Source organism: Cynoglossus semilaevis, chromosome 18 (genome assembly GCF_000523025.1).
Source record: "Cynoglossus semilaevis isolate Cse_v1.0 chromosome 18, Cse_v1.0, whole genome shotgun sequence".
In the NCBI taxonomy this organism is placed as follows: Eukaryota; Metazoa; Chordata; class Actinopteri; order Pleuronectiformes; family Cynoglossidae; genus Cynoglossus; species Cynoglossus semilaevis.
In genome coordinates, this window is record NC_024324.1 from 12,974,665 (window position 1) to 12,989,285 (window position 14,621).

The 14,621-nt window shown below is 42.7% G+C and overlaps 1 protein-coding gene across 1 annotated transcript in view; it reads right to left on the reverse strand.

Annotated features, from left to right (window-relative positions):
- The window catches only part of elmo1 (engulfment and cell motility 1 (ced-12 homolog, C. elegans)), a 51,347-nt gene that overhangs the window by 26,260 nt on the left and 10,466 nt on the right, over positions 1–14,621 (reverse strand). Inside the window, exons 10-14 of the mRNA XM_008331980.3 lie at positions 12,724–12,774; positions 12,371–12,493; positions 11,259–11,387; positions 9,817–9,921; positions 9,049–9,157 (exon numbers count right to left, since the gene is read on the reverse strand). Coding sequence (XP_008330202.1) covers positions 9,049–9,157; positions 9,817–9,921; positions 11,259–11,387; positions 12,371–12,493; positions 12,724–12,774 — 517 coding nt within the window. The remainder of the gene's footprint in view (positions 1–9,048; positions 9,158–9,816; positions 9,922–11,258; positions 11,388–12,370; positions 12,494–12,723; positions 12,775–14,621) is intronic.

The window sequence follows — 14,621 nt, forward strand, 5'->3', positions numbered from 1 at the left end:
TATGTCTGCTCTTGTCCAGGTCAGGCCCCAAGTCCAGGGCTTCAGTAGAAGAGAGATACAGTAAATCAAGATTGTGTCAGATTGTAAAAAAAAAAAAAAAAACACCGAGGTAATTTAAAATAATGAATCAATTTTTCAGCAGGTAACAGAGCGGAATTTTTTAAGACTGTAAAAAGAAATTAAATAACTGCAATAGACAATTAGAGAGATGGCGTACTCTAAGACGTTATTATAAAGGACGCTGTATTAAATATATGAGCAGTTCCAGGAAAAGTTTTTACTTCGTTTTACTTTAACCACAAATTGTTCCTCGGAGACAGATCTGGACCAGCGAAGACTTCTCCAACCAGATTAGAGTGAGATTTCTCATTTTGTAATGTCACAGTCATTTCAATCCCTGCTACTTCTGTTCAGGTGTGTCTGAAATGCCAATGAAAGGAGAGAGAGAAAGGCAGCGACCAAACCACATTAACCAGGACGTGAGGTAACCGAGCTTGACATTTGTTGGATCTAAATTTGTCCCCCCGTTCCTCTCACTGTGACGCGGCCGTCAAGTCGTTCGTTAAAGAGAACATGGCTGGGGAAATTGATCACCATGAGCGGCCAACGGAATTGGATGGCGGTGGTCAGACAGCAGTGGAAACTTCACAGCGTAATCAGTGATGACCGCAGACGACCTGGGCATTGATTCAGAGCGACGGACGGGAGATTAAGAGGAGGGCGAGGTGGTAAAACCTGGAGAGATGTGGTACCACCAGTGCCGGCAGTCAATCAGAACACTAAGGAGGTGAGTCAAAACAGACGCTGACTGGCTGCTGGGCCAAGGGTGAGGAGTACTCAGGGGTGGGAACAGAGGGGGAGTTCACAGAGGATGAATTAAGACAAAACTTCTTCTTCTTCCTCAGTCAAAACCACCCTTTTTTTCCACCAACTTCACCAAAGTTGTTGTGAAGTTTAAAGTTTGGCGCGACCTCCGAGCTAAATGGACTGTTTACTGATGGAGAGCTCCCTGACTCGGCAAGGTGAGTGGAATTACATGTCAAGGCTTATTTGGGAGACACGGACAGTGAGCCGCCCCGTGTGGCTCTGCAGAAATTTCTTCTTCCGGAGGTTTTCCTGAACCTGCTGAGCTGTAGACAGTTTTATTAGCTCTCACGGGGCTCAGCAGGTCCTGGGGCTTCACAGTGATGAGGAGGGGAAAAAAAAAATCAGTTGTTGATGGCCAGATACACATGTTGCAATTGATTTAGACCAAGAGTTGACATTTATAGTGTTTGTTTTAACTTTGACCCACAGTAAAAAACTAAAAAAAAAGCTTGTAAAAGTCATCTCGTATTCAATTTTACCTGTGTGTATTTTCACTATCTTGGTTTTATTTACCTGTACTTTTTGTCTTTTTACCTTATTTTACCTGCGTTCTCTCTTTTACTGCCTTGGTTTTATTTGCCGTTGTTCACCTACTTTTTGTGTTTACTTTACATTTCTGCTGTGTTTGTGTTCTTGTTGTCCTCAGTGTTAGTAGGCAGGTTTGTCCATGTTTGCATGCTTATTATTTTTAGTTACTGCACAGCACCGCGTATATTATGGTACGGTAGGAAGTTTAAATAATGGTCTATCTCATCAAACAGATACAATTCAGTACAGGAAGAATTTGTCCTGGAAACTCAACTCCAACACAACATGGTGTATTGTACTTTTCACTGGTTATATTTTAACAGTGTAGATTTTAGGACGAGTCACATTTTTCATTTACCCCTGCAGGAGTTTGTCTGAAGTGTTTGATGGTGTTGGATGTAAACAGCCTGGGAGTCAGTACTTCATCGTTACTGTCATCTCCATCTCAAAAGGCACTGAAGTGAACAGATCAAAGTAGTACCAGCAGACCGTACTACTGTGTATTTTACTACGCCTTAGGTATTCATTTGGATCTCTGTAAAAGTACTCCAAATGTGAAAATAGCAGACCAAAAACATTAGTTCAGTGTCTGGCTTTTATATTTTAGACATTTTGAATGAATAATTCCATCATTTCAAATGGTCAAAAATAAAAACAAGTGTGAAACACACACGTCTATCTGCTGCGTTTATGTCTTTCTGCTCCAGCAATATACAGAAAACTCTAAGGAATATTGGTTTATGAATTTTTTATCTGATTTTTTTTAATTAAATTGTGATTACTTACAATTAATAATGAATTAATTTTACTTCAGAATATTTTTTTAAATAATTCTAATAATAATTTGAGTGTCCTACATTAAACACAATCAGTCAATGCTCAAATGTAATAGAAAAAACTACAACAAATGACATTGGGTACTAATTCATGCTTCTTGATGATAACAGATGCTGCTGATACACACACACACACACACACGACTGATTACTTCCTCTGCACTTCACTACACAGGAGCAGCGGGTTGCATTTCACTGCTCCACGGACTGTGGATGTTTACGGTGCACACCACTGCCCTGTCACAGCTGGGAATCAAACCTGCAATCCTCTGACAACTAGGCCACAACTAACTTGGATATTCAGAACTACCAAAGGCTACACGAAGCACTTTCCATAAACAGTAAAAGACTCACTGGATTCAACCAGCCGAAACCGGTCGTGTTAAAACTTGTTTTTGAGTTACAGCCATTTCCCACAGGCGTCCTATTCTGGTCGTAGAGGTCGTGTGGACAAGTGGACACATCAAGAGCATGAGGAGAACGACACAATGATGGATGAGTCACAAAGTCTCACACACACACACACAGACACACACACGACTCCTGCCTGTAGCTGAACGACGTGGCAGCGGGGTGGATATGAACTGCCTCTCAATCTAAGTCAGAATTTATGGCTTGTTTGGACTGAGAACACTGGTCCACGGCACCAGGTCCAAACGGACAGAACACCAGCTACAATTACTTCTCTTTGTCCTGAAAGCCTTTCGTCCATCTGTGTGGCCAGATGTTCAAAGCGGGCGCAGCCCATGATGTGGTAACAGGACACTGTGATGACCAGTTTAAATTGTCCCGGACCATATGTCCACATCGGCCACATGGACTTTTACAAAACGATAAAGAGAACAGAGAAATGATGTGGCATCAGGATAAGTCCACTGAAGTCCAGCAGCCTGGGAACTAATGTCACTTCACCACGTCTTTATTTGGTCACTTTACATTTGTCGGAAGGGAAAAAATGTGGAGGAGAAACGTCAATCTCAGTTTCTTCACTGGCACAATATTTAACGAGGGTGAAAAAGTCACATGAGAGCATCTGGTACCGGCAGATGTTGGCTTGAGAATAATTAGATTAAAGTTTTGTCAATTCACTTTATTACAGCATTATTTCCCAACAATTTTTCAGCTTTTGCAGCATGAAATTAAATGCACGCCACCGAGTTTACACACAGCAGTGTTTCCTACGTGTAGATTAAAATCAGCAGTACAGATGAACCTGTAGTTGGTATCTATCATTATAAACAACAGGCAGCTCTGTCCTTCATGCTTTAGCGTGTAGCTGAGCTAACGTTAGCCTTTGCTGTAATCTTCACTGGGTAGGTGTGTAACTTTTTTTAATTTTAACACAGACGCTGGGGACTAGTGTGACAGGGCGGAAGGGGGGGAGAAGTGGTGGGCGTGGGTGGGGGGGCAGCTGTCGCCCTTCATGCTCCACTCCGAGTCTGTCGGTCGTGGGCTCTCTGGGGGCACGGTGACGTCAACAGGGAGCTAATTACTCAACTGGCCACGGCACAGACGAGTCCCGGGCACGAGTGAGGTGACTAAGCATGTGCAGGAAAAAAAAACAAAACACTGTTTGTGTCTGTATGCAGCTGTGTGCCAGTTTAAGCTCCTTTGTGTATGAGTGAAAGATGAGAGACGTGTGGGCTGAATGCCACCCTGACATCTGTCAAGGTTCACTGTGTGTGTGTGTGTGTGTGTGTGTGAAATGTTTGAAACAGCCCTCTGAAACACCTTGCAGCTACAGCACATGATGAATGCACAGTGAAATGTGTCATCCTCAGTCTAATTACAATAGCAGCATGCCCTGACGGCCGACTGTGACAGCGGGGAGTGTGTGCCGGTGTATTTATATACCTGTGAGAACCGGCTGGAGCTGAACACCTGACGGTGTGAGGACACATTTGGAAAGAGAGGCCATTTGGCCAAGTCGTCACAACAGGCGACGGTGGAGGTTAGGGTCAAGGCTACACTCAAGGTTCAAGGGAGGTATTTAAAAGTTTTTGAACAAAGTTATAAACACCAGTGTGTGTGTGTGTTTGTACTGTAAAAACGCCAACGGTGTCAGCAGTAATTTTTCAGCTAAGTCACTGCTGGCCTGCGTGTTAGCAGGATGCCAGGGCAGCAGGTACACAGAAATGCAAAGAATGTCTTTCCTGCGTGAGTTAGCAGAATGACTGTGCTGCAGCAGAAGGACCACGGCACCAGAGTGGGAGAAGTGCCGACTAAGACTGTTTTTGGTTTAAGTCTGAGAGTACTGATAATTTTATGTATATAAAAAAACTACATATAACATTACTGTCTCAACATAAAAATCAACAAATGCTAAACTTTTAGCATTTTTTCATTATTTTGAGTGACAGTTCAAAACTGTTGTTTATGAGATTATTGATTATTAATGACTTGGGGTTAGCCTCGTCAATTGTCTCAACCAATGAGAGACAATTGAGACAAATAAATTATCACCTAAACACCAAACCCAACATTCATGCCAGCATCTGAAAGATTAAACCTGTAGTTTGATAACTGATGAATGACCAGAACACACAAAAAAAAACCCTCAACCAAAACCTTTTTAGTCTTTTCTTCTTTTGCCCGATGAAAGAAATGGCCAAATTAGCAACTTAAGGTTCTACTGCAAACTAAATAAATATGTATAAATACATCAATACTAAGACATAACAGTTTGTGGAAATAAACATTATAGGTCAAACATAATAACACTTTTGTTGTGCTTTTGTTCCACAGTACTTTTACTGTGATGGAAATGTGCATCACCGTTTCATAGAAAGTGAACGACAGATGCTGTACAAACGCCCTGGTCTACAGTCAACGCCGCCTGCAGACGGACCAGCCATGAATCCATCAAAGCTCTCCAACAGATTTAACACGATTTCAACACTTGTCTTACATTCTCACCAATGCAATACGAATCTTCTTCATGTTGCCTGATGCAGGTGATTGAATCACAGCTGCCCAGGGTTGGATAGGAAACATTATACCTTAGAAAAGAATTAATATCAGTCACGGCTCAGTTTCCTCAAATTCACCCTGAGATCTTTTTTTGTTTTGTTTTTTAAACACACTTACATGCCCTGCAGCCTATTTATGCACATAAATCTCATTTGCAATTTTAAACATAAACATTCTTTAGGGTAAATCAATATTTACACGGTTTTCTATATTTAGTGTCAAACATTGTTGCCACGTGCTCTGATTCCCCCATCCGGGTGACAATATAAATGAAACTGATTTGTTTATTAGTCCGTAGTAGTTTGATTTAAATGAGAGTGGCAGGCCTGCCATTAAGCAGCCTGTATTCCATCTATCACACTGCCTTAATCCATTATAAAGGCTGCTGAGAAGTGTCAGGGGAACGGAGTCTGACAAACATCAACATCAAGGACGCCCTGACTTTTTAGAGGGAATTTGGAGCAAAACATCTGCCGACTTTTTTGTTATTTGCGGACTGCAATTCGATGTACGCCTAAGGCTACAGAGAGAAACAAATCCAAACCAATGCTTTGTGTCTTAAACACGGGGCCAAAAGTGACGAGTGTGTAAAGAGGCTGCTGAACAACAAACAGACGTCGGTGTCACGACTTGAGCCACACTTGAGATTTTACACTCGGTGTTTTTGCTCCACTCCACTTCATCCTCTTTACACAGGGCTCAGAGAGGGAGACTGTGAAGAGCGATTAACGGAGACAAACTGTGACCTGGGAACAGCGTCTGTGCTCAGGTTCAGCTCAGGGTAATGACGGCATATTTACATTCGATCCTCTCTGATGTGCTCTTAAATAATATAGGAAACACCATGAACGACAATAAATATTTATACTGGAGAACACAACGGATCTGTCCTTAAGGTTTTGAATATTTAAAATCACATTGCAATTGTATTTACATAAACGGGGTTAGCCCTTCACCTTCATAAGATAATATTTATTTATAATATATATATATATACATACAGTATATATATACTGTATATATATAAATGTATCCTCCAATATAATTCTAAATAGTTCGTAAACAGAACTGTCCATGGTGCTGAACATGGCCTTTTGTTCTGACCTGGGCTGATTGGTCAGTAATGGAGGGGCGGTGTACAAATGTAAGGTGATCATGTGACCAGCCTGCACTGGCATGTGATTTATTTCAAGCCCACATGGTGAAGCCCTGACTCTTTATCTGAGCAACAAGACGTCAGACCATGAATTACCAGACGAGACCATCACTCCGAACGCCTGCACCTCTTTAAATAACTTCATAAATATTTCATTTGGTGACTTAAGGAGGAGAGTCAGGGAAGTCATATCTCAGATGAGGATTCCATTAAGCCCCATGTTCCAGCCGCATCACAGGCAGTGAGGGAGGGGGGTAATTAATCTTTTAAAATCTAATGCAGGGAATCAACAAATGCGAGTGGAAAAGGGAAAATAAAAGAGCTGAGAATAAATGGAAGAGGGTAAGCGTGGGGCAGAGTGACATACGGTTACAGATTTGAATTATGTAAGATTGAACGGCACTGACAGCTGATTCAACTAAAAAAAGCTCCCTCAGCTCTTCCCTGCAGACGGACTGTGCATAATAACATTTGGATGAAAGAGAATTTCTCAAAGTGACAACGATGTGAATGAGGAAAAAACTTTGTTCATCTAAAACGGCGACGGAGCCGCTGGCAGAGAACTGAACTGACTTGGTTTACCTGACCTGCGTTAAAATAGTCAATTTTCTGACTTAGTCAACGACTTAGTTTTCTAAGATGAATCTAATTTAAATTTAGTCGATTGAAGTTGATATCTTCGTATAAAAAAACCCTAAATTTTACACAGTTCCAGTGACTAAATAGGAACAAAGACTAAATCAAAATGATGTGAACTTAACTGAACATTATAACATTGTTTTATCCTGATGTAGCCCTGTAACAATAGGTTAATTGATTAATTAGTCGAGAACTAACAATATAAAACAGTTGATACTACAGCTAATGTGTTTTGTTTGATTTAATGAAATAGATTAGACCAAGTCAATGTTATTGGGTTGTAAATATGTCATATCTGAACTAGAGTCTGACTGACTGACAGCATCCTGCAAGAAATCATAAAAAAAAAACAAAAGAAATTCTGCCCTTTATCTGGCGATTGGCTGAGGCGAAATTGTGGAAGTGAAGAAAAAGAACCTGTTTAAATGCCAGTGCTATATTTTCAGTTAGGGGGAAAAAATAATGCACTACAGTTTCTAATAATACTCTGACTCAAATACCAGGCTATCAACACTGATAAAACGTTTCAGAGCCTCAGACACTCCCCGCAACATCCTCATTAGTGTCAGGTATTTCATTGTTTCTCTGCCGAAAGGTCAAGCCAGTAACGGCGGGCGGTGCTGAGCTCAGACTCATTCCTTCGCCCGCTCCCCCCAGGGACGTGCACGCTCACGGACCTAACATCGCACACGTACAATCCCCTCTAATGACCGACCATTTTTCATGAGGCATTTACAACACCTGCCCGGCCCATGTCCCATCCATCCCGCTCTCATATTCATTAGCGTGTGTTAATTCAGTGCAGGGGCTAATGGGGCGTGCATGAAAATGCGTTTAGCTGGGCACAATGGAGGAAAGACGCAGTGCGGATTACGACTACTGCGGGACATATGAGACTTTAATGCTTAGTGACTGTGAGCTTGTGCAAATATTTACTGGAAGCTGCAGCGGAGATGGATGAAAGTGTGAGGATTTGGGGCAGAGTCAGTACAAATATATCAACACACGGTCCTTCTTTACCTTTACGTTACATGTACCTGCTGTTACTACAGTACGTGCGGAGGCTCGACCTACTTCTGCAGGAACCCTGACATGTATAGAGCAGGTGTCCCCACCAGTGCTGTGGGAGGATCTGTACACAGGTTCACCATAACAATTTATACCTGTTCTCCCATTTACTGCATCACAACATATACACTATATCACATCAGGCCTATTAATAGCAGCTCCAACAGTGGCAACAGTGACATTATACATGGACCGCTGGGACCAGAGCGGCCCGGAGCTGTGAGTCAAGGTCACAGCCATGATTCAACTGATGCTTCCTGGTCTGTGGGGAAATTTCAGTGTCATAACAGAATGGTGAAAAAAAAAAGTACAGAGGGTTAAATTTACCATCATGGAACTGGATGGTTTTCAAAAAGTCCAAAAAAAGAGCAGAATTTGTATCGGTGGCGACGTACGTAAATCACATCTTGGTAGTAATTTTCACCAAAAGACAGAAGATCCTCGCAAAAACATCAGAATTCAGTTCTGATGTAGAGAGTGATGTAACACCGTACTTACTTACTGTACATAAGCACCGATGTCACTCATCTATGCTAACACACTGGTAAAGTCATAATCTAGGACAGGGATTCCAAAGTGTGGTGCCAGCACCCCTGGGGCGGGCAAGATTAAAATGTGACGGCGGTTTGGAGTGATGTCAAAATTAAAATCCAAAGGTGACACTTTAATTAACTGAGTAAATATTTAAACCTTAGTGGAACACTGAGGCCAAGTCCAGTTTTCCTATGAGGAATGACAGACATTTTTTAGTGTTTTAATGAACCAACTCCTCACTCCTTTTATCCCTGTCGCCCACACTAGTCATGGCGGGGGGTCAGTCTGGAGTCCCACTGAGACCCACTCGCACATTTAAAAGCATAAAAACAAGTGAGAACGGCACATCAGTATGGTGTGGGGTGGGGGGGGGTCACTAAATAATGTACACAGGACAGGATCTACTCTAAGTGTTTGTTTTGAAGACAAGCTGAAAGAGGAAGGACTTACGGAGCTCGCCCACTTTGAGGATCTCACACAGCATCTTGGTCAGCTCGATGCTGCTGCGGCCAAACGGACACTCGTGCTTGTCTTCTCGACTGCTGTTCTCCAGGACGATCTGGAAATCAACACAAATGAGAGGTCAACACTGCTGCAACAGTTTCCCAGCAGAGAACTCTATTTTTTGTAAAAACATTCCAGTGGAAAGTCTTTTCACTCCAGGTGACAACACGTGTCTTCGTCTCCTTCACAGTTCTTTTTGCCCTGGGACTTATGTCTCATGATGGTTGGTACTCATGGAGACACATTATTACCATAATGGTAAAAAAAGAGAGTTATTAATTAAATCATCAACACCCCGGGGCGGTCTGATTAACAGGTGAGATTTTCAGATGACGACTTTGCTCTGCTAATTAAGTGGATGTCTGCAGTGTTTCCTAAATTAGACCAACGTTCTCCCAATCAGTCTGGCTCACAAGAGTTTAATCTGGGAAATGTAAGCCTCCCTCTGGTCAAGTGACAGAGCTGAGGCTGCAATAATAAAAACAACTCTCTTCACAATCTCAAATCCAGACACCAGAGTTGTCGGGCAAACGCCCAAATATTTTCTTTTTTCTTTTTCATTCCTCAAATAAATGTGATTAAGAGAGTGGACATTTGAGTGTAAAATCTGTCCACTATCATTCTGTCTCAGGCCACGCACGATAAACAGGACAGAAGAAACAGAGTTGATTGGTACACATTTGTACCAGTGTGATACTTTCTGTGTATTCATACCCGGATGTACGCGTCCTGGTGATGTCTGGCGAAGTACAGCATGTTGTCGAGAGCCAACATTCCTGGAGGAATCTGGGTGAAGTCCACAGCTGGATTCACGTGGTTCTGAGAGACGAAGACAGACAGATGAGAGAGGGACAAGTACTGCAGTTTTTAACATTACAACACACAGGGTGGTGCTATCACCAGATGCTGTTCTTTCTGTTAAAACATGTGTTAACAGTTAGGATATCATGACAAGATGAAGCTCACATCCATGCCTTTCTTCTAAGCCAATCACAGATTTTGGTACCATTTACTGAAGGGGCGGTAGAGTTAGCCCTCAGAATAAAAATTACAATATCGGTGCCTGTTTCAGATACGTATCTAAGGATGTTGACAATTAAATCAACTGATTACTAATCCTGGACGATGCAGGTAATTAGATCTAAAATTTGGCTTTTCATCAGACACTAACCAAGGCCTCTTTTAGGAACTGCGTTCCACATCTTCGCCAAACACGATTCTCTCAGAATAAAAATGTTTATTTCTCTGCTCTTTAGATTAAAGAACTAAAACAATAGTCAGCTAACAATACTATTGGCCAAATGTGAATAAAACAGTTAAAAAAGGAAACAGTAAAACACAGTTTTATTATGACGGTAAGTACTGCAGTATTAGTACTAAAGTACTAAGTCTAAAAGCACGGCTACGTGAGCACAGAACATCAGTGGCTTCTGTGTACCTGAGGAATGGAAGGGGAGACAGGATGTTGGAAAATGAATGCAGGAACAGGAATAGAAGCAGGTGGAGGAGGAAGAGGAGGAGGAGAAGAAGCAAATGCTCAGATAAAAGAGGAGAACACTGGTATAAATGTCATCAGGAACAGGCACTCAGACACATGCATATCTTATTTTATATGGACCAGTGACAGATATTCCACTCTGTGCAACAACAGCTATTTTAGGAACACAACAGCTCTGTGAAGCTCAGCAGTGACAGATCTCCTCCAAGTCCAGCAGGGGGAGACGGGCTGAGGCTGGGGGTGTTGGACTGGTCCACACTACTGCAGAGGACGATGTCCAAGATGCTTTATCTTCACTGAACACACTGCAGTGACTTTGGTGTTCGACCAATGCTATAGTTAGAGCAGGCTAGCATACACACATACATGTTCACACACCACAAGGGGACAGGGGTTTAAAACAACTGGAGGATGAACTCAGTATGACAAGATGGGAAGAAGGAGAACATTTTCATGCCCCGCCACGTTCACACACACACTTTAATGTGCTGATGTTGATGTGAAGGACAACCATGTCCAATTAACACCTGTCCCCTGAGGACAGGCTGGTTTATGTTTGCCTGTCTGATCCCAGTCTGGAGTCCTGTGTGTGTGTGTGTGTGTATGTGTGTTTTAAGAGGAGTCATCATTTCTGTCCTCGCCTTTAATTCACACTCACAATGAAGCCCAGCTTCTTGTAGTCGCGGGTGTACATGGACTTGCGTTTCTCCATGCTGCCACTGTTGTTGGGCTCACACTCCACGTCGAAAGCGATTCTCCGCAGCTCGAAGATGATGTCTCTCTGAGCCTGAGGGAGCAGAGACGGTCACGTGAACTGCTGCTCATGTTTCTCTCTTTTCTTTCCCCTCATTTACTACCAAATAAACTTCAGGATTCCTCCACCTCATCTTTACTGTCTGCAGACTTACAGTGCCCTGGGGCACTCTGGACAAGTGTACTCATACTTCATAGTACTTGTAGTAAAAAAATAAATAAATAAAAATACAACAATACTTTCTTTGTAGAAATCTGTCCACACCAGGCCAGAACGGCCCCAGGGCTTTGGACTGAAAGATTAATAAATGTTTACGGCCAGTGGCTACAGTACAGTATAGCAGACTGAGGAGTCCTGCTGGGGAGGAGGAACCTGTTCTGACAGCAAACACTCTGGATCTGCTTGTATTTACCACCAGGGTTAGACTTATATGTTAGAATGAAATAAATCAAGTTTGTTAAATATTTATGGTGAAAACACCGATGTCAAATGCACCGTGAATTTGGTCATTTGTTTTCAAATCAAATTAGTCACTTTATTTATACAGTGATGAATATATATGGAGCTCAGTTCACTGATGATAACTAACTCACTAAACAATCACCTTAAACATGTCCTCACTCCCGGCCCTTCTCCTACTTTAATGGCCCCGACATCTCTGTCCCTCGATGGGTTATTTTACCCATTTTCATAACCATTTAATTATAATTATTTTATATAATCAATTCTTTTTTTATATTGTTGCTATTGATGTCTAGATGGGGGGATAATTAAATTAATTAATAGTATATTTCTGGGGAGTTGGAACTAATGAATTGGTTTACAGATATTTTTACTGGGAAAATGCAATCGACATATGAGTGTCGTTGTAAAACAGATTAGACTGGTATCTTGAAGCCCCACTGTACTTACAACTGACTTTTCCACATTTTCAGCATTTTCCCCTCAGTTAACAACTCCGACATCTTAAAAAAAAAAAAATCCCAAAAGTCTCCCTCCTTGTCCAGAGTCCCCACCTGGTCCTGAGGGTCCATCTTTGTCATCATGCGGTCTTCCAGCAGGTTGAAGGTCAGCACCTGCAGCACGTACAGCTGGTGGGCCATCTCATCGTTGATGGGTATCGTGCTCCGGATCACATTCTGCACAGCAGGAAGGAAAGATGGATGGAGGAGAGAAGGGGGGACAGAGGGAGAGGGAGGAGCAGGAGCAGGAGCAGGAGCGCCACAGAGGTGTCGGGGGAAGGAGATGAGTATTGAGGTCATAAAGGCGAGACAGAGATTCAGAAAAACAAATTAGGGAAAATATAACAGTGGAGCAGCAGAAGAAAAAAACAGAGAGAAAAAATGGAGGGAAGAAGATTTGGACTCACAGTGAGAATGATGGAGCGCAGCTGTTTCTGGGCGAGAATGTGGGCCATCTCCTGTAGAGGAAGAAGGAAAAGGCCAGTGTTATAAATATGTTTATAGGCAGAAGAGACGGTGAGAGAACAAACAGAAGAAATGAGAGCGAGAGGGAGGCAATATGACCAATAAATGTGTTCTTCGTGGGGGGGATAAATAAATAAATAAATGAAACAGGCAGAAACCAAAACAGTGTTCAGCCAGGGGGCGGTATATATCATAGAAGCCATCCCAATGGAGAAATCAATCTTAAAAAAAAGGGAAGACTAAATGCACTAACTATGGTCGTCTAGGATGCAAACTAGAGAGGGTGCTAATCAAGGGTGCACTTACTGTCAGGGGACAATTTAGGATGTCCACAATGTGCTCATCATACTACCATGTCGTGTGCAGTGAGGAGACAAAGTCAGACACAGAAAGACAAAGAGGGTGAGTGACTGAGTGAATGTAGAGAAACAAAAAAAAAACCCAAACGAACAAACATAAAAAAAAGACTGTGATGAAGTTCACAGAAATGATTTTTTGTCAGCACTGCAGCCTTGGACGAGGGAGGGGCCGCAGAGTCAGCAGACTGGAAAAAGACCGGGGGTCATAATTGTAGCCGCCGTGATGCTCCAGCCTCGAGCACCAACCCCAGTCATCTGTCTCCGTCATTAGCCTCTTACCTCCATCAAAACAGACCTCTGCTAATATGTCTGCATCTAAAAACCTATGCAGTGGTAACAGACTGTCTCTGTGCCACTGCAGCGCCTGAGAAAACAGAGCGTCCTGTTGATTTGTAGCCTGAAACAATCCAATCAGGTTCCAATTGCCTGCACACACCTTCCTGCATCTAAATGGTCCATATTTGCAGATTTAGCTCATTTGCGTGAGAGGACATTTTCACTTCCACCTGCAGCGGAAGAAAATCTATTTCTGCATCGAAAGTTTTGCCTGCTGCATGACAACTGAACTGTGAGTTTGCATCGTTTATTATTGATGTCCAGGCACATCGGAGGATACAGCGGTGCTGAGGCCAGGGGTCATGTGATTCAGCTGCGTGACAAGACACAGAGGGAGGAACAGAGGAGAGAGAGGGAGACGGGGGAGGTCAAGATCCTTTACAGAGGTATAAAAGTTAGCGAGACCACCATAGGCTTAATGAGTAGGACTGATGCACTCCAAACAGGAAGTGACTAGTCCACAGTCCACCCCCGTGTTTCCTCTGCCAACCTGATCAATTTTCTTTTAAATTTTGAACTAAACAAATAGAATCCATCAGCTAACTGTGAGTGGCAGTTGTTTTAAACACAGAGATGACTAGTATCGACCCCCCCATCCATTTCATTTACATAAAGGAAATGAACCACAAAGACTTTTGTGACTTTTTTGATCACCCACTGATCCCCTGTGACTCATCAGGCTCCATCTCTACATGATGCACAATTCAAAACAGTATGTTTCCTGTTGTGCGACCAGTCATGACGACACAAACAGCCGCAGCCCCTCCAGCCGAGCTGCATTCAGGACCCACTCCTGTCTCAGCCTCTTCTCAGCTCAGGCTCACCCACGTTAAATATTCAGAGATGTAAAAAAGACGAGTTTTGCCATATAGACGGCAGGACGATGGTGCATCCAATCAGGCCGCTGCTGCTGATGAAATCATTCAGTCTGGGCCAAAACACAATGTTATTACTAGAGGAGTGTTAGGAGATTGTCTTTGTACTCAGGGACTTCTGTGCCTTAAAACCAATTCAGATGGAGCAGTATTATCTCTCTGGTCAGATTCAGACACACAAATGGACTCAACTGACACACTACTGCGGGGGGGTTTGGATCACCTGACCTGAACTGAAACGCTCTGCACCATGTAAATCTACAGCTTCTA